The sequence below is a fragment of the Triturus cristatus genome, chromosome 7 (assembly GCF_964204655.1).
Source record: "Triturus cristatus chromosome 7, aTriCri1.1, whole genome shotgun sequence".
NCBI lineage: Eukaryota > Metazoa > Chordata > Amphibia > Caudata > Salamandridae > Triturus > Triturus cristatus.
The window spans coordinates 817602762-817625110 of NC_140590.1; the positions used below are offsets into that span (position 1 = coordinate 817602762).

Below are 22349 nucleotides of genomic sequence, written 5' to 3' on the forward strand. Positions count from 1 at the left end.
AAACTTTGTTGAAGGAGGGGACACAATAACTTGATTCACACAGAAGCTTCAATTTGTTTCCTAATTTTGCTACTGTTTGTACTTCTGCATGCTTCTAGTATGTCAATGCATCCTATAGTAGCTGAAAAGCAACAAAGTATACAGAAAATATGCAAATAAATAGAATAAGTGGGTATCACAGATTTCTTCACACGTCATATCATTTTTTTCTGCATGCACAGAGGTCACATTACAGTGCTTCAAAACAAAGACAGAACACAGACAAAGGGGTGAGCAAGGATCTTAACATAGAGCAGAAATTGACCCTCGATGGACCTGCAATTCAGGGGAAACCGATTTAACTAGTCATTTTTAAACTACTGCATGCTGGCCATCACACCAGGAAAATTAGGAATGCATGGCAGAGAACATTTATTTTAGGACACATTTAATAAACTTATAGCAATCACAAGTAATACAGTAATATCTATAGAACTTCAGCTTTTTACCATAGGTCAGGCAGGTGGTCTTTCTACAGAAAACCAAACATTTGAAAGATTACAGTGTTCAATTTACATAACACACAGGCAATTAACTTGGATATTCTCTATTCTTAAATGATTTTTTCACGTTTTCAGGTGCCTCTGGAATTTCCTTTATTATCAAAATGTTACTGCTATTAGTGTGTTTGGAAAACAGACAAAGACAAGATTTCAGTACTGAACAGGGCAATATAAATTCAAACTAAGACAGATCACACAGATATTACTTAACAGAAAGTTAAGAACTTATTTTTGTTATTTTTTTCTTTTACTTTATAAAATGATGACACTGCTATGTAATGATAAAAATACCGGAAATTATTCAATTAATGATAACACAAAAAGCCACCCCTATAAAACACATACAATAGATACTTCCAGAAAATGTGGAAGATTCTCTTAAAAATATATAGAGGTTTTTTATACATATTTATGGGATAGGTGCGAGGTAGAAAGTACTTCTCACAGTTTAACCCACTTTCGATAAACCACGGCTGCAGGCTATTCATACCACTGATCAGCACATTGAAGACGACGCCAATCGCACCAGGTTAAAAAGAAAAAAATCAAAGATGTGTAAAGGGAAAAATGTGTCCAGTCGCGACTACTGTTCCAGGGACAACATTTAAAAGAAAGTAAAGACCAACATGTTTTCAATTCCTTTTCTGAATGATCTGAACACCTTCTGTTGAAAAATGTTCAATTTCCTCTTAAAAAAAAAAAAAGAAAAAAAAAAAAAAAAGAAAACCCCTCCAGAAAGCAAGGTTTAAAAATAAATTCTCCATTGTCCTTCTGATTAATTTTTTTTGTTCATTCCGTAACTGATCCTTTGAATTGATAACATCCCAGAAGCAGGAGTAAGTAAGGTGAGGGTTGAAGATAAGCGTGAGGAGGGGAAAGAGTCCGGAGGCAAACTAGTGATGCAAGATTTACAAAAATCTTGATAAATTTTGCAAACCATGCACTTCAAGTATTTCTTATCAACTATCCTGTGGAAATGAAGGATCGGCTTAAGATCCCCATATGCTAGTCCCTCCTAGGGTGGGTTTCCATCTTCCTTCTGATGTTTAAGTATGTGTTCACGCTGCAACAAAAGAAGAAACCATGCTATAAAAAGGAAAACAGGCAAGCCTCGTAAATTTCATACTGCAGTTTAGACAAAATGTGTAATCTTATTTCTGTCTGTTCTAAATAAGCAATAGAAGAATCTGCACATGGTAGCGCACATATTTTAACTACAGGCCCTCAGATAGTTGCTAAAGATGCAGCTCTTCAGCAGTTGTTTGCCCACCCACCTCTCTCTCACTCACTCACTCTGTGTCTGGTCTGTGGGAGGCCATAATTACCAGAGAAGCCTTAGCGGTGGCCATGTAGTTGTGGTGCACCCTGGAATGACATTTACAAAGTGCATGGCAAAAAAGACAACCAGAAAACAGACCCGGTAGATAAGGGTAGCTAAAAGAAGAAATTATTCTTTGGATAGTGGAAGTGATTCCTGATAGGCCAGGACGGAGAGAGAGAAGGACAACAGTGACAGCAATGCAAAAAACACACTGCTGGTAACCTGAGGAAAGGAATGAAAGGAACTAATGACACCACCCAGAGAATCAGAACCGCGTGGCTATGCATACATAAGAGAGCCCGGTGGAGATGCAGGTCAGCACTCATTTCTGGCAGCCCAAGTGAGGGACCAGAACAGGATCCAGACAGCAGTATAACAGAAGAAGCTTCTGTCTTTATTGGAGATCATGATGACTTACCAGAAATCCACAACATGGTGACTTGAGAAAAGGATTATGTTACTTACCCAGTAAGCATCTGTTCTTGGCATGTAGAGCTGTAGATTCACCTGCTTTGCATACTCCTGCCATCTAGTGTTGGGTTGGATGTTTGCAAGTTGTTTTTGTTCGAAAAAGTCTTTCCAGTCACGAGGTAAGGTGACTCCTCCTTTCGGTGATGGTGCACATGGGCATCAACTCCTTTGTTAGATTGTTTTCCAGGAAGAGGGTGTGAATGGAGTAAGTGAGTGTAGTCAAGAGATGTCCATGCGTATGTGATGTAAATAATGAGAACTGCAACAACTACAGGTGTCCTGGGAGAGCGCATGTGATTCTACAGCTCTACATGACAAGAACAGATGCTTACTGGATAACTAAAATAATCTGTTTGAGGCATGGGTGGTGTAGATACACATGCTTTGAATAGACTATAGCAGTATTATCCCAAAGTGGTGTCTAACCAGTAGATGTTGCAGTTGTCTGAAAAAGTGTCTGTAGCACCTCTTTCCTTACTTTGGCTTGTTGGCGTGCTAATACATCCACACAATAGTGTTAGGTAAATGTGTGTGGTGTAGACCATGTTGCTGCCTTACAGATGTCAGCTATAGGAATGTTACCTAAGAAGGCCATAGATGCCCCTATTTTGCGAGTGGAATGCGCTCTGGGGGTATAGATAAAGTTATTTTAGCTTTTCCATAGCAAGTTTGAATGCATTTAACAATCCATCTTGAAATGCCAGACTTGGAGATAGGATTGCCCTTGTGAGGTGGTGAAAATGCAACAAACAGTTGCTTTGTTTTACGAAAATCTTTTGTCTTTTTGATATAATACAATAACGCTCTTCTGACATCAAGTCTGTCAAGAGCTCGTTCTGCTACAGAATCAGGTTGAGGGAAGAATACAGGTAACAACTGATCGGTTAAGATGAAAAGGAGAAACTACTTTAGGGATGAATTTTGGGTTGGTGCGAAGAACTACCCAATCTTTATGAAGCTGAAAGAAGGGTTCTTCTAAGGTTAATGCCTGTAGCTCACCAACTCTCCTTAATGAAGTGATTGCAATGAGGAATGCAACCTTCCATAAAAGGAACTGTAAAGGACAATTGTGTGATGGTTCAAAGGGTGGACCCATGAGTCTTATAAGTACAATGTTGAGATTCCATACCGGTGCTGGGGGTATTCTGGGTGGTATTACTCTTAAGCCTTCCATAAAGGCTTTAATCTAAGGGACTTTGAACATAGATAAATGTGGTCTGTTTTGCAAATATGCAGCTACTGCTGCAAGGTACAATCGAATAGATGTGTAAGCTACAATAGCTTGCTGGGGGTGCAGAAGGTAACAATGTTTTGAACAGAAGAATATAGAGGATTAATTTTGTTATTACAATAGATAACACATTGTTTCCAGTTTGCTGCATAAAAAACCCTGGTAGTGGGCTTTCTTGCTTCTTTTAGAATAGCCATACAGTTTGATGGCAAATTTAAGTATCCAGACTCTATGACTTCAGGAGCCAAATCGCTAAATTGAGCTGAGTGAGAAGGCTGGAATTGAGGAGCAGCTTTTGATGTGGAACTACTGAGAATTCCAAAAGTGTGGTGAACTACTGAGAATTCCAAAAGTGTGGTGTACCATGGTTGACAGGCCCAAGTAGGAGCTATCAAAATCAGTGGAAGCAATGTTTGCCTGAGCTTTCGAACCAGAAACAGGAGTGGGAGAAGCGGAATAGCATAGGCAAATATCCTTGACCAATTGATCCATAGGACATTGCCTTTGGAGCAAGGGTGTGGGAACCTGGAGGTGAAGTTTGGGCATTTTGTGTTGTCCACTGTGGCAAACAGATCTATTTGTGGGCATCCCCATTTTTGAAAGTATGGAAGGAGAAATTAGGGATGAAATTCCCACTCGTATTTGTTTCCTCCTTCTGCTGAGGAGGTATGGCAATTTGATTGTTGACTCCTGGAAGGTGTTCTGCCAGAAGATTAATTCTGTGATGAATTGCCCAGCTCCATATGGTCTGAGAGAGGCGTGACAGGTGGAGAGAGTGTCCCCCCCCCTCCCCTGCTTTTGTACATAGCGGTCATATTGTGCGAGGACTAGGACAACTTTGCCTATGAGATGAGACTGAAAATCTTTCAGCGTTAGAAATACTGCTAGAAACTCTAGATAATGTGGAGACGTTTCCGCTTGTTGTACCAGAGACCTTGAATTGTGTAATTGTGCAGATGGGAACCCCATCCTGCAAGAGATGCGTCTACTGTTATCACGATCTGTGGAACAGGGTCGATGAACGGCAGCCTTTTTGATACATTTTGTGGGTTCCACCACTGCAGAGAGCGATGGGTGTGGCTGTCCACCAACACTAAATCTTTTAATTCACCCCGTCACTGATTCTACTGACGTGCTAAGCATTCCTGTAGAGGATGCATGTGTAGTCTTGCATGATACACTATTGCAATGCATGACTCCATCATTCCTAACAGTTGCATAAAAGTCTTGGCTGGTCAGGTTTGATTGGCTTGAAACTGTAATAACCAGTTCGAAAATTGCGAATTCTGGCTGCACTAGGAGAGGCTAGAGCCGTGTGACTGTTGAGTCGCTCTCAGATAAGATTGTATTTGTAAAGGCTGTAGATTAGACTTGTGTGTTGACTGAAGCTTTAAAGGTGGAGTAGGTTTAGCGTGGTCGGAGTGTGTTTGACACTTCTGGTGTGTGCTGGCTTTGATGAGCCAGTTGTCTAGGTACGGGAAGACATGAATTTGTTGTCTTCTGAGATGAGCTGCCAATTCTGCTAGACATTTGGTAAACACTCTGGAAGCAGCAGTTACTCCGAATGGGAGTGCCTTGAACTGATATGTTTGCCTGCTATCAGAAATCTGAGATATTTGTGATGAGCTGGATGTACTGGAATATGTAAGTATGCGTCTTAAGTCTAGTGTGGATACAAAATTGCCTTGTTGTAGAAGTTGAAACCATGATGGATAAGATAGATTACCCATTTGTCAGATGTTATGGATTGGCAAATGGGGAGAAACTGTAGAAGCTTCCAGCCGACAGGTGTTAAATATCTGGGGGTAATATGGGCAAGTCACTGATTGTTGGGAGAAGGGGAGTTACGCGCTGTGGCACCTTTACCCCTACTTTTGGAATTGTTTACTCTATACCCTCCTCTATAAAAACCTTTAGAGGAAGAGAATTAGGTGTTGCCTCTATAAGACAAAGCATTTGGGTCCGAGGACGTGGTTTGGACCCTCCTCTGTAAAATGAGTGGCGAAAGGAGCCTGTTTGATGGGGAATGGAGTGCTCCCATGGACTTTGCCACTTCCGTGTCTTTCTTCATTTTTTCTAAAGGCTGATAGACTTATGGACCCAACAGGTGTTGCTTGTCAAAAGTGTCAAAAAGGGTGTTTAAAATGTTTGGCTGAACCTCAGGTTTAACCCCTGAAATCCTAAGCCATGCATGCCTTCTAAGGAGAATGCTGGTATTTATCTTTCTAGCTGCGGTGTCAGCAGCATCTAGAGCACATCTGATGGAAGAAATAGAAATAAGTTTTCCCTCCTGAAATAACACTTGTGCTTTGCTTTTGTGTTTGTCTGGGAGCTATTGAAACAGTTGCTTCATCTCATCCAAGTGTGTCCTGTCGTACCTAGCTAGTAGGCGTGTGTTTGGGATGCGCCAGTGGTTAGTGGCTTGAGCAGCTACTTGTTTTAAGGATGCATCTATCAGCTTAGACTCTTTGCCTGGGGGAGGCGCATCACTAGAGGTTTGTGAATTTGCTCTCTTACGAGCATTAGACACCACTAGCGAGTCGAGAGGCAACCGTCCTTTAATAAAAACAGGATCAGATAATGATGGTTTGTACTTTTTATCAACTCTGGGAGTTAAAATACGTGCTCGCACGGGGTCTTTAAATAAGGCCTCTGCATGTCTCATCATGCCTTTTAAAATAGGGAGAGTTTGGCTTGACCTATGTGTGGATCCTAATGTTTCAAATAAAAAGTCTTCCTCCAAAGATTTTATGTAGTGCAACCCCAGGATACTCTGCTACTCTAGCAATAAACTCTTGATAAGCCACATTATCGTCCGGTGTGGATGGCTTTGCAGGCTATCTAATGGAGGGCCAATGCTGTAATCATTCCATGGATCTACAGGCAAATGTGTGTGTACGTCATCAATATCATCCCCTTCAGGTTGTGTATGGGGGATATCCTTGGGGTGTTATGTGTAAAGGATCTAGAAATGGCAGAATGGTGGAGGGGATTGTGGGGTAGGATAAGCAGGGCTGGTAGCCATGTCTTTTTTCTTCTTAGGAGAAATCTTATGGGCAGGTTCCTCTGAAGGAAGTTTCCGTTTGGCTGGTGTTTTAGCCAAAATGTGTCCTGTACCAGGATTGATATAAATTTTGTTTTGTTTAGGATCCAATTTGTATTTAAAAAGTCTAAGATAGGCTCTGGAGTCTTGAAGAGGTTGGCTTTCGATTGTGGCACCGAAGGCTTCGGTGTCGAGATAGTCTTTGCTTTGGAAGCGGCAGATTTAGGCTCTGAAGCATTCTTTTCTTTCGGAGTCAAGGGTTTCGCTCTAAACCAGATTTGTCCTTTAGAACAGAGGGTTTTGGATCAGAGGATGGTTTCGGCATACTCGGTCCCGAGACAGAAGGCATAACGATTTGTTTTGGTACCGAGCCAGAGGGCGGGGCGTTGAAAACATTGTCTCGATGCTGACCTTCGCCAGAAGGCAGAGGTGGTGCCGTAGCCTTATGTTTTTTTGGAAGATGGTTTTGGGGGGTAAAGGGTCTTTCGTAATCACAGCACCATGTCCAGGAGGCACATCTTCAAACTTCCAGTCGATCTCAAGTTCAGAATCCGACTCTGGAACAGAGAAGACCTCTTCTGCTGCAGACGCTTTGACCTCTTCATGCTCTGATTCTTCGCCGAAGATATACCCGGTGTCTTGAATGCTTTGGTGTTGCATTTCTCATCATCGAGCCCGACAATCGCGTAGAGTTTTTTTCGACCGAAACGACTTACAGGCGTCGCCATCTTCCTCCTTGTGCTCCAGTTTAGAGGCACAAGTTACAAACTTGATGCAGATCAGTGCGAGGGTACTTGGCATGGCACCAAGGACAGAATTGGAACGAAGTTCGTTCCATCAGTGGAAGGGTGGACCGACGTGGCTAGGCCAGAGAGCAGCCCCCGATGTTTCCAAAAGAAGATAGAGTGCTTCCTGATCGATTGGATATCCGGAGAAGCGGGAAATGCATACAAGAACAATACCGTTGAGGGTAGAATGGATTACGCACCGACAGGAACCCTAAGAACCGTTTCGAACTGGAATGCAGCAATACACGTCCGAACCCGATGGCGGAAAAAAACTAACAATGGAGTCGATGCACATATGCACTATCACTGAACGGAGGAGTCACCTTACCTCGTGACTGGAAAGAAGTCTCCAAAGAAAAACAACTAGCAAACAACCGGACCCAACACTAGATGGCAGGAGTATACAAAGAATGTGTATCTAGAGAACACATGCCTCGAACATTGAATTTTCGTTTGTCTTAAACTGAACTTCCAAAGCTGTATCGCACTAAAATCATAAAGGTGCCACTGGCCATGCAATGACTTGCCCAGAACCATCAAAAGATCAATATAACCCACCTACAAAATAACCATCTAGCAGACGGAAGTAAATCTTTGAAGGAAATACTTCTCCAGTAACTGCAGAAACAATTTGCTTCTCTACTTGCCCCTGGACCTGGTTGTTACTGTTTCCAAAATAAGAGTTACAACTGCCTCGTCTACCAAATGGGAAATTGGCTAAGACGATTCTGTCTACAAGCATGACATCTGAAAGGCCTACCTTCTGCTCAGCAGCCACTCACTCTGCCTTCTCAGTTTTCTTTTTCTGAAGAAAACAAAAAATTTGGAAGAGTTAAAAGAGATCAGGGTGAAAGAATAATTGAGGAGAATCCATTACTCTGGAAAGGCAGTAGGAACAGAGCACATACCTTTTTTTTCTTCTTCAGCATAGAGCTAGAGTCATTCGGGGAGGGGTTGCCCGCAACACCACTTGCCTCTTGGTGTGGAGTTGTCATGATAATATTTTTGCTTTTCAGTTTCTTTTCTGTAAAAGAAGGGCGAAAAAGACACAAATCTGTGTAAAAAAAAAAAGAGTACAAGAAAGGTACCTGAAGCACAAAAGAGGACCAGGCCAAATTGGGGATGTATACAGAAGAGAGAGAGGGTGTCAGCGGGATAAATAAACTAAGTTATTTTGCATGGAGTGAAGCAGGTGGAAAAAGAAAACAATCAGTGAAGCTGTACAAGGTTTCAGCGGTGGGAGAGTAAAGTCCTGTGCACTAGGTTATATGTGCTAGGGCCTCATAAATAAATAGAGCTACCGGAGCGCTGAAATAAGGTGCATCTACAGAGATGCGTGCCAGTTTTTGATTACAAAAAACACAACATTAATGCATGTCAAGCCTGTTAGCAAAGCTGTGCATGGGCTACAGTGCTGAACTAGGAGAGGGTACTGCAAGTCAGGAGTGAGGTGCAGTGACAGGCCTGTGCCTGGTACTCACAAGGTGGCTGATGTCAGAGCTTTCAAGTCAAAATGTAAACACATGGGGGGGGGGGGGGGCGTGGCCAGGAACTCGATGGAGTAGGGCGCAGTTTGTGTGAGCTCTGTCCTATAACAGGCTGGCCGGGGAGCTTAAATTGCTAATTGAAGACCCTCATGTGCATTGACGGGGGCGCCAGGGACGACCTTGCAGCAGAAACCCGGGAGCGGGAAGGCTGTCCCCTGGAGGTGCGCTCCGCCGCCATCTTGCCAGGAGGGACCGGCGCGGCCTGTTGGTGTTCTTTGACCACCAAGCCGCCCACCAAGGATTCCCAGACCTGCTCTCTCCCTCCCGCTCCCCGCAGCTGGCCCGGCGTTGCGTGGAGGGTCCGGACAGCGAGCTACAGCCTAGCAGCCGTCCCGTGTGGCAGGCCGCGCTTGGGCCTGGGCGGCCCCCGAGGTGAGACGGGCGAGAGTGGCGGGAGGCGCGCTGGCCGAACGAGCTGGGGGTGGCCAGGGGCCCGGGACCTGCGCAGGTGCCATCGGAGCAGGCCGGGAGCCCCCGCCCCCCCTAATGAGTGCAGACCTCGCTTGCGGCCAGGGGCCTAGCCGTGCACCATCAAGCGGGGCAACACACGAATCACCGCCCCCCTCTCCCCCACAGAAAGAGTGCATTCAGCAGAGGGGTGAAAGGGCATAGACACGTGAGACCCCCAGGAGAGCTAGAGGCCCACTCACCAACCATCTCTCACCATAACAGTGATTAACGGGCCGCTTACCTGGAGGAAGGACCACCCACAGGGGCACAAACAAGCAGAGGGGGAGTCTGCGCTCTTGCGTTGGCCCCCTGGATTGGCGGCGGAGGGTACAGCATCCATCGGAGACAGTCCACCACTACACCAAAGTACTCCTCGGGCCTGGTGGCCTCTGGCTGACGGCGGTGGGGCCCTGCACGAGGGAGCGAAGCCCCTCTTGACAGCGTTGCGTGGGGGAGACGTTTGCACCCAAGTTGAAATATCTGTGGGCTGGGCACGGATTGCTGGGCACTGGAGCTGCCTGCATGGACTGAGATTAGCCTGCGCTGACCAGAAGTGATCTATCTCGGCACCCCACGGAGGCGCTTAGCCCGGCGGATGCCCTCGTGGAGGGAGGGGTACCCATAGGAAGAATGCCCCACTGACACGGTCCCCAGAGGGGATCCCATGCCCTTGCTCGCAGCTGCTGCCCCGGGCCCCTGGCCGACACTGGACCTCTGAGGGGCCTAGACTGCCGCACAAATTGTCTCCTGGAGCCTGCTAAGGACCTGAGGCGGAGACAGTTGATCCCATCCTCTGTGATCGCTCCACCGCACTCTTCCCCTCGAAGTCCCTTGGGTGGGGAAGCGCACCAACGGAGGTAGGAGTGCCCCACGGTTGGACAACAAGAGCGATGCTCATCATCTGGAGGCCCCCTCATTCAAGTTATGACATGCGGCAGACCGGGGTACAATCGACGCCCAGGGACACGTCCGTGGTCGACCCGTGGGCGATGTCTGTTCCGCTCCCTGGCCCGGAGGATCCAAAGATGACCGCCAAGCCAGAGACTGATGCGGCGGCCCCCATTACTCAGGCCTGCTTGTCTTCCTTCCTCTAGGAGATAAAAAGTGAGATATGTTCCCTCAAATCAGAGGTCAAGTCCTGCCTCGCGGACATCTGGCGAGATGTCACCGAAATCGGCACAAGGGTGGATGACCTAGAACGCACCCTAGATACCAGAACGGAGGACCAAGAGGAACTGTGGCGCCGTGTCACCGCACTGGAGGAACAGCATGTCCAGCTCCAAGTAAAGCAGGAAGACTTGGAAAATCGGAGCCGACTGAATAACCTCCGCATTAGAGGTATCATGACGTACGTTGCGGACCTACTACAGGAGGTGCAGGGAGATGACTAAGCCTCCCCTCCAACGCATGGCACCCCCAACCGGTAAAGGCGACCTCACCCCAGATATCCTGACCCGGGGGCATTTCTACACTGAGAAGGAGGCAATCCTTCGAGCATCGAGGGCCGCTGGAGATCTGTCATATGGAGGACACCCTATCCAAATTTTCCAGGACCTCTCCCCACTCACTCTACGCCGTCGTAAGGACTTTAAACCAGTGACAGACAAACTTAAGAGTCCAACGTCAAGTACCAGTGGGGCCACCCATTTGCCCTGATCTTCCAGTGAGAAGGTAAACGCAGATCTCGGAGTTCCCTCAAGGAAGCGTACCAATTGCTCCGCATCTCAACTGACTAGACCCTCCACCCCCACCTCTGCAGACTCGGTGACCTGGACGGCTCTATGACCAGAGTGGTACAAGGTGCAACCCCCTCGCACACGCTCCTCCAGGGCCGCGGCGATGGCTCTCCATACCAAACAGGGCATCATCCACCACCTGAAGTCAATTGAGGCCACGTAATGCTCGGGTGGAGGGGGCTCAGGATCGGGCCCCTCCTTTCTCCCCGGCTCCAACCCCGACCTGGAGGCTGCTTGACGACCGGAGGCCCCTTGGAAATGGAGAAGCTATAAACCATCTTCATCTCGATACAGCCCTGTATCGCCTTTGTAGTCCACACACTCATCATGGTCTTTCTGTTGGGGGGGGACCGCCCCCACCCCTGCTCTCCCTGTTGGCCTTACACAGAGGGGCATCAACTCCTCTAACCAAAGTGGATCCCACAATGTCTAGCAGTAACCAACGAGATCCCCTGGCGACCAGAGATCTTCATCTTTATAGACTAACACTTGACCCGAAGGAATTCCTTGACTGGCAAATGGGGGTGTCGGTCTCTCCTGGGGGATCCCCTGGTGCCCCACGGATGCTCAAGTGGCTGGTTGGCCACTGGTGGACGGACCGCGACGACTTCTATATTTCCACCGCCATTCTTAGTCCAGATGGGGAGTGACTTCCTCAGAGCCGCCCTAGTTCACACCTTTAGGCCGCTCTTGGACTGGACTGGTAGCCTTTGGCCCAGTTGGCCTTTCTTATGTTTGATTTGTTTCTCCCTATCTTTCTCTTACTTTCCCACTTCTTTCCTTACTCCTGCTATCTCTCCTTTTAGACTTCTTGGAAGGGATAACAATCACATCAGGGGTGCCTAGGGGTAGGACTTCGCTGGCCGTGGGCCTGAGGGAACACCGCTTACTGGTAGCTACCATCGCGCTCCCCTCCCTTCGCCCCAATGCTGGGAGAGGACATCTGGGGGGAACTAAGTAGCCCGAAAGGGGGTGAGGATCCAAACACTTGGATCGCGCTGCTCCCCAGGTAGTGAGTCATGGCACACCTTAAGTGTTTGTCCCTTAACGTAAAGGGCCTTTATGCCCCAAACAAGAGGCAACAAAAATGGAGGTACCTCCTTATGCAAGACCCAGATATCATTTCCCTTCAAGAGACTCATCTCTTGCAAGCAGACACTCAGCGCATGTACCACCCTAAATTCCCCACACAAATCTGGGCCTCAGCGCAAACCAAAACAGCAGGGGTGGCCATTCTCTTCAAAGCAGGCACTCCTTTACAAGTCACCCAAACAGTGCGCGACAAAGGAGGACGCTTCCTAAAACTGACACTTCTCATGCAGGGTAAACATTTCGCTCTTCTCAATGTGTACGCACCTAACCACGCACAAGATGCATTTCTGCAGCACCTGCTTCAGAGCACACTTTCTCGGGAGCTGCACCAAATCATTCTTGAGGGGGGGGACTTTAACTTAGGGTGGGATCCCGCTGTCGATTGCACTGCTTCGTCTTTCCAGGGGGCGGGAGCCATACCGGTGGCACTGAAACATGAACTCGAAGCTCTGAGTCTCACGGACGCTTGGCGCTATAAACAGCCTGGGTTACAGCACTACACGTTTTATTCTCATGTGCACCAATCTTATTCACGCAGTGACCACTTTTTTCTGTCTCACTCCCTTATTCGCCTGCTAAAAGCTGCGGAGATCGCCGACATATCCATATCTGATCATGCCCACCTGGAAGTTACTCTGATGTGCCTGGGAAGACACCCCGCCTCCGCTCCCAGGTGGCGCCTATCCCCCCCCCATGTGCTCCGGGATCCGGTTGATGTGGCAGAACTGCGTTAGGCGATACAAACATACTTTGCCACTTACAATCTCCCAGATACCCACGAACATGTTCTGTGGGACACCTTTAAGGCCACAATTCGAGGCGCTATCACCTCTATTTCTATTGCCCGCAAGAGGGAGTCACGTCTGGTGGAAACTAAGCTTGCCAGCGATATCAAGACCCTCGAAAGGAAGACTCACAGGGCGCCCACTAGGCAAGTACGGAAACAGCTTGCCTCACTACGGGGACAACTTAAAGCCCTCAGAGTCAATAAGGCGGAACGCTCTCTGAAACCCTTAAACAAAAGTTCTCTGGGGGAGGCAACAAGGTCGGCACCATGCTGGAGCGTCGTCTCTGCTTTCAGGTGTCCCGTAATCACATCTCTAGAATTGCTCTGCCGGGAGGAGGATGGGCTACTTCAGAACAGGCTAAGCAACAGGAATTTGGCAAGTTCTTCTCTACCCTATATGATCGGGGGGACATATATACGGATCAGATCGATCCCTTTCTCACTTCTTGCCCTTGGCCACCGCTCGGTCCCCAGACTAGGGAATAATTGGAAGAGCCCATCAGAGCTGAGGAGCTCCAAAAAGCATTAAAAAGCTTTCCAGCGGGGAAATCTCCAAGCCCTGATGGCCTTACCCTAACGTTCTATCGCCTCTTTTTCCCAGAACTACGAGATCCACTGTTAAAGCTTTTTAACTCCTTTTCAGAACAAAACGCTGTCACGCCGTCAATGACCGAAGCCGAGATAGTGCTCATTCCGAAACCTGGGAAAGATCAGATACCGTGCGCGTCGTACCGTCCAATATCTTTGCTATACGTTGACGTCAAATTATATACAAAAAATCTGACCCACCGTCTTGCCCCTCACCTCCCCGGCTTAATCGACCCTGACCAGGTGGGATTTATTCAGGAGCGCCAGGGGGCAGATAATCTCCGGAGAATAGCCCACGTGGTGGAGAAGGTTCAACGTCGGGGCATCCCGGCCTTTCTCCTGTCCCTTGATGCTGAGAAGACCTTCGACCGGGTCGACTGGTCCTTTCTCAGAGCAGTGCTACAGAAAATAGGCTTGGGTCTGGTCATGATTGCACGAATTATGGCCCCCCTATGCGGCGCCATCAGCACGGATCAGAGTCAATGGTCTCCTCACCCTCCCTTCTCTATTCGCCGGGGAACGCGCCAGGGGTGCCTGTTGTCACCCGTCCTCTTTGCCCTTGCGGTGGAGCCCCTGGCGATCACCATTCGCCAATCGGCTGAAATACGAGGCCTTCGCCTTGGAGGGGTTGACCATAAGATAGCTCTCTTTGTTGATGATCTCCTTATGACACTCACCAACCCCGCGACCTCGCTTCCTGCGCTGCTGCATATACTTTCCCAATTCGAATTGATTTCGGGGCTAAAAATTAACCTCGCAAAATCGCAGGCGCTTAACCTTACCCTTTCTCCACAACAGCCGGAAGCTTTGGGAGACACTATTCCCTTCCAATGGGCCTCACGCTCTATCCGATACTTAGGCATTAACGCCACAGCCACTTTAGACACATGGACCCAGGCGAACTAGCAGGCCTGCCAAAAATCAATAAGAGAAGACCTCAGTCGATGGAAATCATTACCCATTTCCTGGCTGGGCCGCCTTAATGCGGTAAAAATGTCACTCCTCCTTAAGGTTCTCTACCTTTTTCAGGCACACCCGACGCCAATACCGCAAAGGGACATCCAAAGGCTTCAGCGGGATATTACTGCTTTCATTTGGGGGGGTATTGATGCTGCCTCGGGGGCGGGGGGTGGGGGAAACTGGCATGCCCTGACTTCCTAACGTATTATTGGGTGGCACACCTGCGCTACATCTCCGAGTGGGCGGTTCAGGAGAGTGAAAAAACACTGGTTTCACATGGACAGGGCCGTGGCCTGTCGACCACTTTGAGACCTAGCTTGGCTGCCGCGAGCAGCCAGTCATCGCAGTGCCTACATTGCCACCCAGACGAAAACAGTCCTGGAGATGTGGGACAGGATAGCGGTATCTAAGGGCTTGACCACCTTTCCCTCCCCCAACACATCATTAGCACACAACCAGGCATTCCCACCGGCCAACTCCCCAACATCCTTCCCCGCGTGGGCTGCTGGTGAATGCGGGGTCATACAGCAACTCTTTCACGAGGGTCGATTTAAATCCTTTGACCAATTTAAGACGGACTTTCATCTACCTAGAACGACACGTTTAGAATATTTCCAAATCCTCCACTGGCTCCACTCCCCTGCCTACACGGAGGGTGCGACACGGCAACTTACACCGTTTGAGACCTTGGTTCGGTCGTTCGAGGGCTCCCGGGGGCTGATCTCTAGGAACTACAAAGTACTCCAGCGCACGCAAATAAGGCCTCCCCACCCATATCAAGCTAGCTGGCAGACAGACCTTGAGAAAGACATCCCCTCTGATCAGTGGGAGCAGCTCTGGCGAGATATCCCCCAGCATTCTTAAGAGCATTGCACAGCAGGAATCGGCATACAAAATGATGACCCAATGGTATTATACCCCTCTTCGCCTCCAAAAGGTGTTTCCAGACTCCTCGCCCCTGTGCTGGCGGTCTTCCCCAGGATCCTTTTTGCATATATGGCGGCTCTGCCCCCTTATCACTATCTACTGGAAAGAGTCTTAAGCCACATTAAGGAGGGGGTAGGATTTCCCTTCCCACGCGACCCGGGGGCAATCCTACTAGGGATCCGCCCAATGTCCCTCAAAGCTATGGCGCACTCAGACTGGCGCCTGATCTTCCACATGCACACGGCAGCGAAGCAGGTTATTGCACTACACTGGAAGAAGGCCTTCACCCCACCCTACACGATATGGCTCACTCGTCTGTGGCACGTCATGACGATGGAGCTCCTCTCTCACAGACTAACACACTGACGCCAAATTTGAACGTACATGGCAGCCTTGATCACACACCTTCCTAAAATAGAGCATGCCTGATTAGTCCCCCCCCGCCTGAGAGCACTCCAACTATTTGCTGACCCTATACTTCCACGGGGGAGAACCTGTGACGAGGAAGCGGGATAGGGGTTGTGGGGAACCCACACTCCTTTCTGCAGAATGTGAAGGCAGTCCTACGCCAATGATATGTCAACATCTTCACCCGAGGCACCCCTATACCAAGACACTACAGAATCTCCTTCTCTTCCTCTCCCCTCCTTTCTGTACTGTTCTATTCTTCTTCTATCTCTTTATGCTTTCTGATGTACGGACTTTATCCGTCCCCATTGTTAATTCTCGACAGGCTAACAGACGATAGGGGGCACGCCCCTGGCTCTTGCGTACTGGCAGTATCTTTTGCTCCCACTAGCGGGGCGTTCAGGGTAACTGACCTTTGATGGTGTGGAGACCAATGGGGACAGGGCCTTCAAGAGGTCCTAAGTTCTACGGAACTGTGCTTGCCCGTTACAATGCAAGGTTTTGATTTATGTATTAAACCATAAAGACTCAAGGCTGTGGACTATTAATGCACACTGTATCTACTGCTTGCCAAGCACTGCCGGTATTACTCATAGCCCGGTAACTGTGAATGTTATTAGTCTTGTTGGTGTTAAAACCCAATAAAAGAGATTTAAACAAAAAAAATGTAAACACACCAACAGTGCTGCGTGAGAAATCTGTATAGATTAGAGTTCTGTTTTAAGTAAGCGATGAAGGCCATTAGTAGTGTCCTTGTTTGCCTCAGACATTAATAAAGTGGCTAGTGCCTGGTAGACCTGATGTACGTTAGGAGAGGTGTGTGCAAGTCTTTATTAATAAACAGCGGGCTGCAGATTTCAACTTGGGAGCACTCCCAGAGGAGAAGTGTTATTAAATGTGTTTATTGGACTCACCAAGGAAAGAGCAAGGGGTACTGTAGGCCAGTTCTAAGGACCTCTAATATAGGATTTGCATTCTAAACCCTGAGAAGGAAGTGCTGCAAGTGTGTACTGCAGTGCTTTGAGAGGTGTGAAGCAGGAGCTTTGGAACAGCAGGTCAGGACAGTGACATTTACAGTATGGATATGAACATGTACATGTTGCTGCAGTTAAAGATATACAGGCACTATTAGAATATGCAAGTGTGCGTTACTAAAGGAATTTCAAAGGGTGCTGATATCCAATTTACTTTTATCCACTTTCTTCTTGATCTTCTCTTTTGCAGTCACTGGGCTGCCGTCACCAGACGCCAACTTCAACTTCTTGGATTTATTTTTTTTCTTGCCCTCCTTGTCCATGGCCTTTACTTTCCGCTTTATGGCTTTTGCTGCTAGAATCTTCCTGGCTTCCTCGTCGGAGGATGAGACATCCCCCGCGGCTGTCGAGTGCTTGGATTTGGCTGCTGTTGTGGTCTCGTCTTCACTTTCACTTGCTACACTCTTTTCATCAGGCTCCTCCAAAGACAGTAAGTTGGCTGCAGACTTCCCCATTATGTTTTTACTATTCTGTGTGAGCGCGTTAGCCTTCTTGGCTGAAGAGTCTTTTGGGGTTTTCTCGGACGATGCCTTCTTTTTGGAACCATTCTTTTCATCAGCATGACCTTTCTTGTCTTTCTTTTTCTCCTTAGAAGGAATTGATTTGCTTGCTGCAGAAAGACCGCAAAACAGAAAAGCTGAAAGAAGGCAACACTGGCGCATTTAAAGAAAAATTGCTCAAGGTACTGAATGTTACGCACATTAGAAGCCACTTCATCTACCATTTCCTCACCTCAAATCAAAGGAGTGAAACTCTCATCAGACCAGTTATGTCAGAGGAAGCACAGTGCTGGCAAATGGCTCCCAAGTGATGCCCCTTGCCACCTTACATGGAAAATGCTACCCAGTTGTTAGATCAAACAGTAAGTAGGAAGCTAGTAGTGGTTGAGAACAGAAAGCCAGTGTTTTTGACAGAGAATAGTGAGTGAAGAACAATTCACTTACCTTCAGTAAAGCTTTATCTGACTAGCTGCAGATTCCTGACCTTAGAATATCCCCAGGCATCTGACTGGATCGGGCAGATTATCGAGCAGTGGCCCCTGCATGCTGGCAGGTGGTATCATTGAGCTCCGTCTTGGCCACACCAGAATGGACGTGTGCGCTACCTAAATAAGCGCTACCTAAATAAGTGCCACCTCGGAACGCTGACAGTTACTTTTGTGACTTTCCACAGAAGAAGCATGAGGTCACAATGAGTGCTGAAAACTGGTGTGACAAACTAAGACACTAAGAAGGGTATTCGCTACACTGTAATCGGTTTGCAGAGCGTGGAAGATCAGTAAGGGATCTGTAGCCAGATAAAGCATTACCGAAGATAAATAACTTGTTCTTTTGATAGAGACTTCTGAGCCACAGATCCTTACCTTAGACTAGATACCAAAGCAATACCTCTCTGGAGGTAGGATTATGAAGCCAATTAAAAGAAAAAGACCTGCAGGACCAAACGGGTGCAATGCATGTCATGACGGACTGGACTGTCCAGGCAGTAGTGTTTGGTGAATGTGCGCAGTGAGGCCCACAGATGTCCAGAACCGGACTGCTGCATGCTAATGCAGTGTTCACAGCCTTGGCTCTGTTGGAGTGAGCTTACAAGCCCTCAGGGGGTTGATTCTTGGCCAATGCATAGCAAATCTTAATGCAGAGAATGATTCATATCGAGATGGTGCTCATCTGCACTGCCTTCCCTTTTTTTGGTCCTACATAGCCCAGAGTTAACTGTCCACTCTGAATTCTTTCGTGCGGCAAAAGGAAGAATGACTATGCTCTTTTTGGGTCCAGACGGTGGAGTCTCTCCTCTTTGGGGGGATGAGGCGCGTGATGTTCTTCCACATGGAAGGGAGTCACAACCTTTGCAAGGAAAGAGGCACGTGTCCAGAGAACCAGCTTGACTGAATAAAAGGTGGTATAAGGAGGGTGCGCAGATAGTTACCGCAGTTCGCTGACCCTCCTGGCTGAGGTTATGGCCACTAAAAAGGCAATTTTTAATGTAAAGACCCAAAGAAGGCAATTGTGCAGAGGCTCGAATGGTGCACACATGAGAAAGGTGAGGACCAGGTTGAAGTACCACTGAGGCATGATGAAAGGCGCAGAGAAACACATGTTGCAGGCCTGTAAGGAACCTAGCCACAACAGGTGACTTAGAGAGGAGGTTGATCCTGCAACCACAAAAATATTGTGGTGGCAGAAAGATAACGCTTAAGAGAACCCAGAGCATAGCCCTGATGGGCCAAAGACGACAAACTAAAGAACCTCGGATAAAGGTGCAGAGGGGAGGAGGGGGGGGGGGGCAATGTTGCAGGAAGCACACCAGGACACAAAATTGTTACAACATCACAAGGCATCTTGGTGGAGGGACACCTGGCTACCAGAACAACATTACAGACTTCAGAAGAAAGGTCAAAAGCTGTCAACTGCCGCCACTCAAAATCTATTCATGAAAATGGAGCGTGTGCAGGTTCAGGTGCAGAACCCTACCCAGTTGCTGCGTCAGAAGATCCTCTGGAAGGGGCAGCCTGACTGGAGGACCGATAATCACCCTGAGAAGCTCGAGATGCCAGGGTCTCTGTGCCCAATCTGGAGCCACAAGAATTACTTAGGCTCAGTTGTTACAGATCTCCTTGAGAACTACGCTCAGGAGCAGTATTGGTGGAAATGATTAAAGGAGGCCAGAGCTCCACTTAAGAAAATAAAATTTTCTGAGTAATCATCTCCTTGGAAACTCCAGCGTACAAAACTGTTGACACTGCGCGTTCTTGGTGGTGGCGAACAGATCTAACAAAGTTTCACCCCATTGATGAAAGAAACTAGCACCACCTCTGAAAGGAGAGGCCATTCGTGATCAGTTAGTCATCCTCGGATGAGTTTGTTTGCTCTAGTGTTCAGAGAGCCCACTAGGTGTTGCACCACCAGGGAAATTCCCCAACATTCCAGAGCCTCTAGACAGAAGGTCCCAGACCCCACCTAGCCCTCTATTTTGCAATACTGGCGGTGGTGTTGCCGATGAACACCTGCACCAGACTTCTTTAGATCGAAGGAAGAAAGGCTTACAAAGCCAAGCGAATTGCCCAGAGCTCCAACAGGATGTGGAGCTCGGACTTCACATGAGACCAGAGTCCTCTGAATTCCACTCTCCCAGATGGCCACCACAGCCCAGTCCGCTCTGGTTCAGGAAGAGACGTGATCTGCCACTGACCCAATCACGGTTCGTTAGCCACCACTGAAGATCTTTTGCAGCACCCTCCAAGATCTGAACCATTTTGGAGAGATTCCACTGATATGGTTTCCATTGGGACTGTGGTCCCACTGCAGAGCCCGCATATGCCAACAGGCATGAGCAACCAACTGGATGCAGGAGGCCCAACAGGAGGCCCAATCGCCTCAGAGTCTCCAGGATAACAGCTGAAACATAATCAGCTGAAATATCCTGGACTTGCCACTCAGGAGGATAGACCTAACACTGCACTGTGCCTAGAACAGCTCAGATGAAAGGGAGCGTTTGAGAGTGGGGGTCAGGTGTGACTTTGGCATGTTGATAGTGAACCTCAGCAAGTGCAGGAGGTTCGCCGTAGTCTGAAGGTGGGGCGAGTCAGCCTTCAACAACCAATTGTCTAGGTCGGGGGATGACTGGAACCTACGACCTCCACAGATGAGCTGCAACCACTGACATCACTTTCGTGAACACCCGAGGGGTGCTAGTAAGGCCGAAAGGGAGCACGGCAAACTGAATGAGCTCTTGGCTCACCCTGAACCGCAGGGGATGTGGAAATAAACATCCTGCAAGTCCACCGCTAACAACCTTTCTCTGTGTCTAGGGCAGACAGAACTTAGGCGAACGTGATCATTTTGAACTTCTTATTCAAGAAGTTGAAAAGGTGCAGGTCTAGGGTAGGAAAAAGTCCTGCGTCCTCCTTTAGGACCAGGGAGTAGCTGGAATAATAACCACAACCTACTTCTGATGCAGCCATCCTCTATGGTTTCCTTGGCCAAGTGAGCCTGCACTTCTGGTCAGATAAAGGGGATATGGCCCTCTGTCAGCTGATCATAAGTTGGTGGCATGGGTGGTGGGGTAGTCTCAAAGAGAAGTAGCCCCTTTCGATCTGAATGACCCAACGGTCTGATGTCACAGATTGCCTGTGAAGCAGGTGACTGTGTATCCTGCATCCCACTGGGTGCCCATGATGGCCGGGCTGGTGGAGGTCTGTGGGGGGTGGACTGACTTGATCACTGTCCGCCTGCCCACATAGTCTATCTGATTCTGAGCCCTCAGCCATGAAAAGGCTGGGAAGCCTGCAAGCCATGTTGGCTGGAAGGGTATTGACAGCTGGAGACCAGGGGCCATAGACAAGCCCAACAACCTGGCCGTAGCTCTGCTATCGGTAAGGTGCGCCAGTGCTAAATCTGCTTTCTCTACAAAGAGGCAAGAGCCACTAAATCGCATGTCTATGAGGGAAGCCTGGACATCCCCTGAAATGCCAGTCGTTCTCAGCCAGGCATGGCAAAGCAAGGCCACCCATTATGAAACCGCTCTTCTCAACAAGTTGGTGCTGTCGAGCCCACACATTATGGTGAACTTTGCTACATCTCGCCCAATAGCAATAGTTTGGGTTAGTATGGCTCAGGCCTCCTCCAAGCCCACAGGCAGCACTTGCGCAGCCAAGTCCCATATTGTATGGGAATAACAGCCCAAGTGACGCACAGTGTTTACCAACCGCAGTGCTAGGCTGGCAGAAGAATAAGTTATCCAGCCTCTTGGATTTCCTATCTGATGGAGTGGTAGGGAATTCTCCTGGGTTAATTCTTGACGTGAAGACTTGGACCATCACGCACTCCGGGGTGGGGTTCTAGGTAAGGAAACTGGAGATCGCAGGAATGGGGAGATAGCAGCAGACAATCGTTCTAAGCACAGGAGCCTGTCTGCAGGGCTTGGACCTGGCCCAGAGTAGGACGTCTGTAATGGTTTCAGAAGGGGAGACTCCCCACTGAAGAACTTCTGACAAGACATTCGTCTTGACTGCCACTATGGGCAACTGAAGGTCCAAGACCTCAGCTGCCCTACGCACCACCAATGTAATAGAGGCTCCTTCATCCGTAGCCTGTGCAGGAGGTGGGACCAGGCCAGTGTTGCATGAGGTGTCTAACCCACTGGCCTCTGACAGTTCCTCATACCAGTTGTCCTGTTTCACTTCTGTGAGCTGGTAACCATAACAGTCCACAGACCTCTCCCATTCATCTTTCTCTATAGGCCTATCAAATAAATAAGGCACTGGCTTCGCTCCGGGAAACATGGACGAAGACCATCCGGCTCCGTGTCGAAGTCGGGAATAATGATGGGGTCGGTGCCACCTAAGGAGTCGGCAGCACCAGAACTGGAGTAGGTGGCGAGGAAGGCCCTTGTCTTGTGTGTGGCTCCGCTCTGGATCCAGTA

General features: G+C 48.3%; 1 protein-coding gene across 10 annotated transcripts in view; it reads right to left on the reverse strand.

The window, feature by feature from the left end:
• Window positions 1–394: 394 nt before the first annotated feature.
• The window catches only part of TCOF1 (treacle ribosome biogenesis factor 1), a 286142-nt gene continuing 264187 nt past the window's right edge, over window positions 395–22349 (reverse strand). For 7 of the 10 annotated variants that reach the window (XM_085617719.1, XM_085617713.1, XM_085617712.1 and 4 more), the window contains 4 exons: window positions 17080–17535; window positions 8305–8420; window positions 8157–8201; window positions 395–1605 (listed from right to left, as the gene is read on the reverse strand). In XM_085617719.1, the coding sequence (XP_085473845.1) occupies window positions 8175–8201; window positions 8305–8420; window positions 17080–17535 (599 nt within the window). In that variant the 3' untranslated portion in view covers window positions 395–1605; window positions 8157–8174. The remainder of the gene's footprint in view (window positions 1606–8156; window positions 8202–8304; window positions 8421–17079; window positions 17536–22349) is intronic. The other 3 variants (XM_085617714.1, XM_085617720.1, XM_085617721.1) reach the window with 1 other exon arrangement.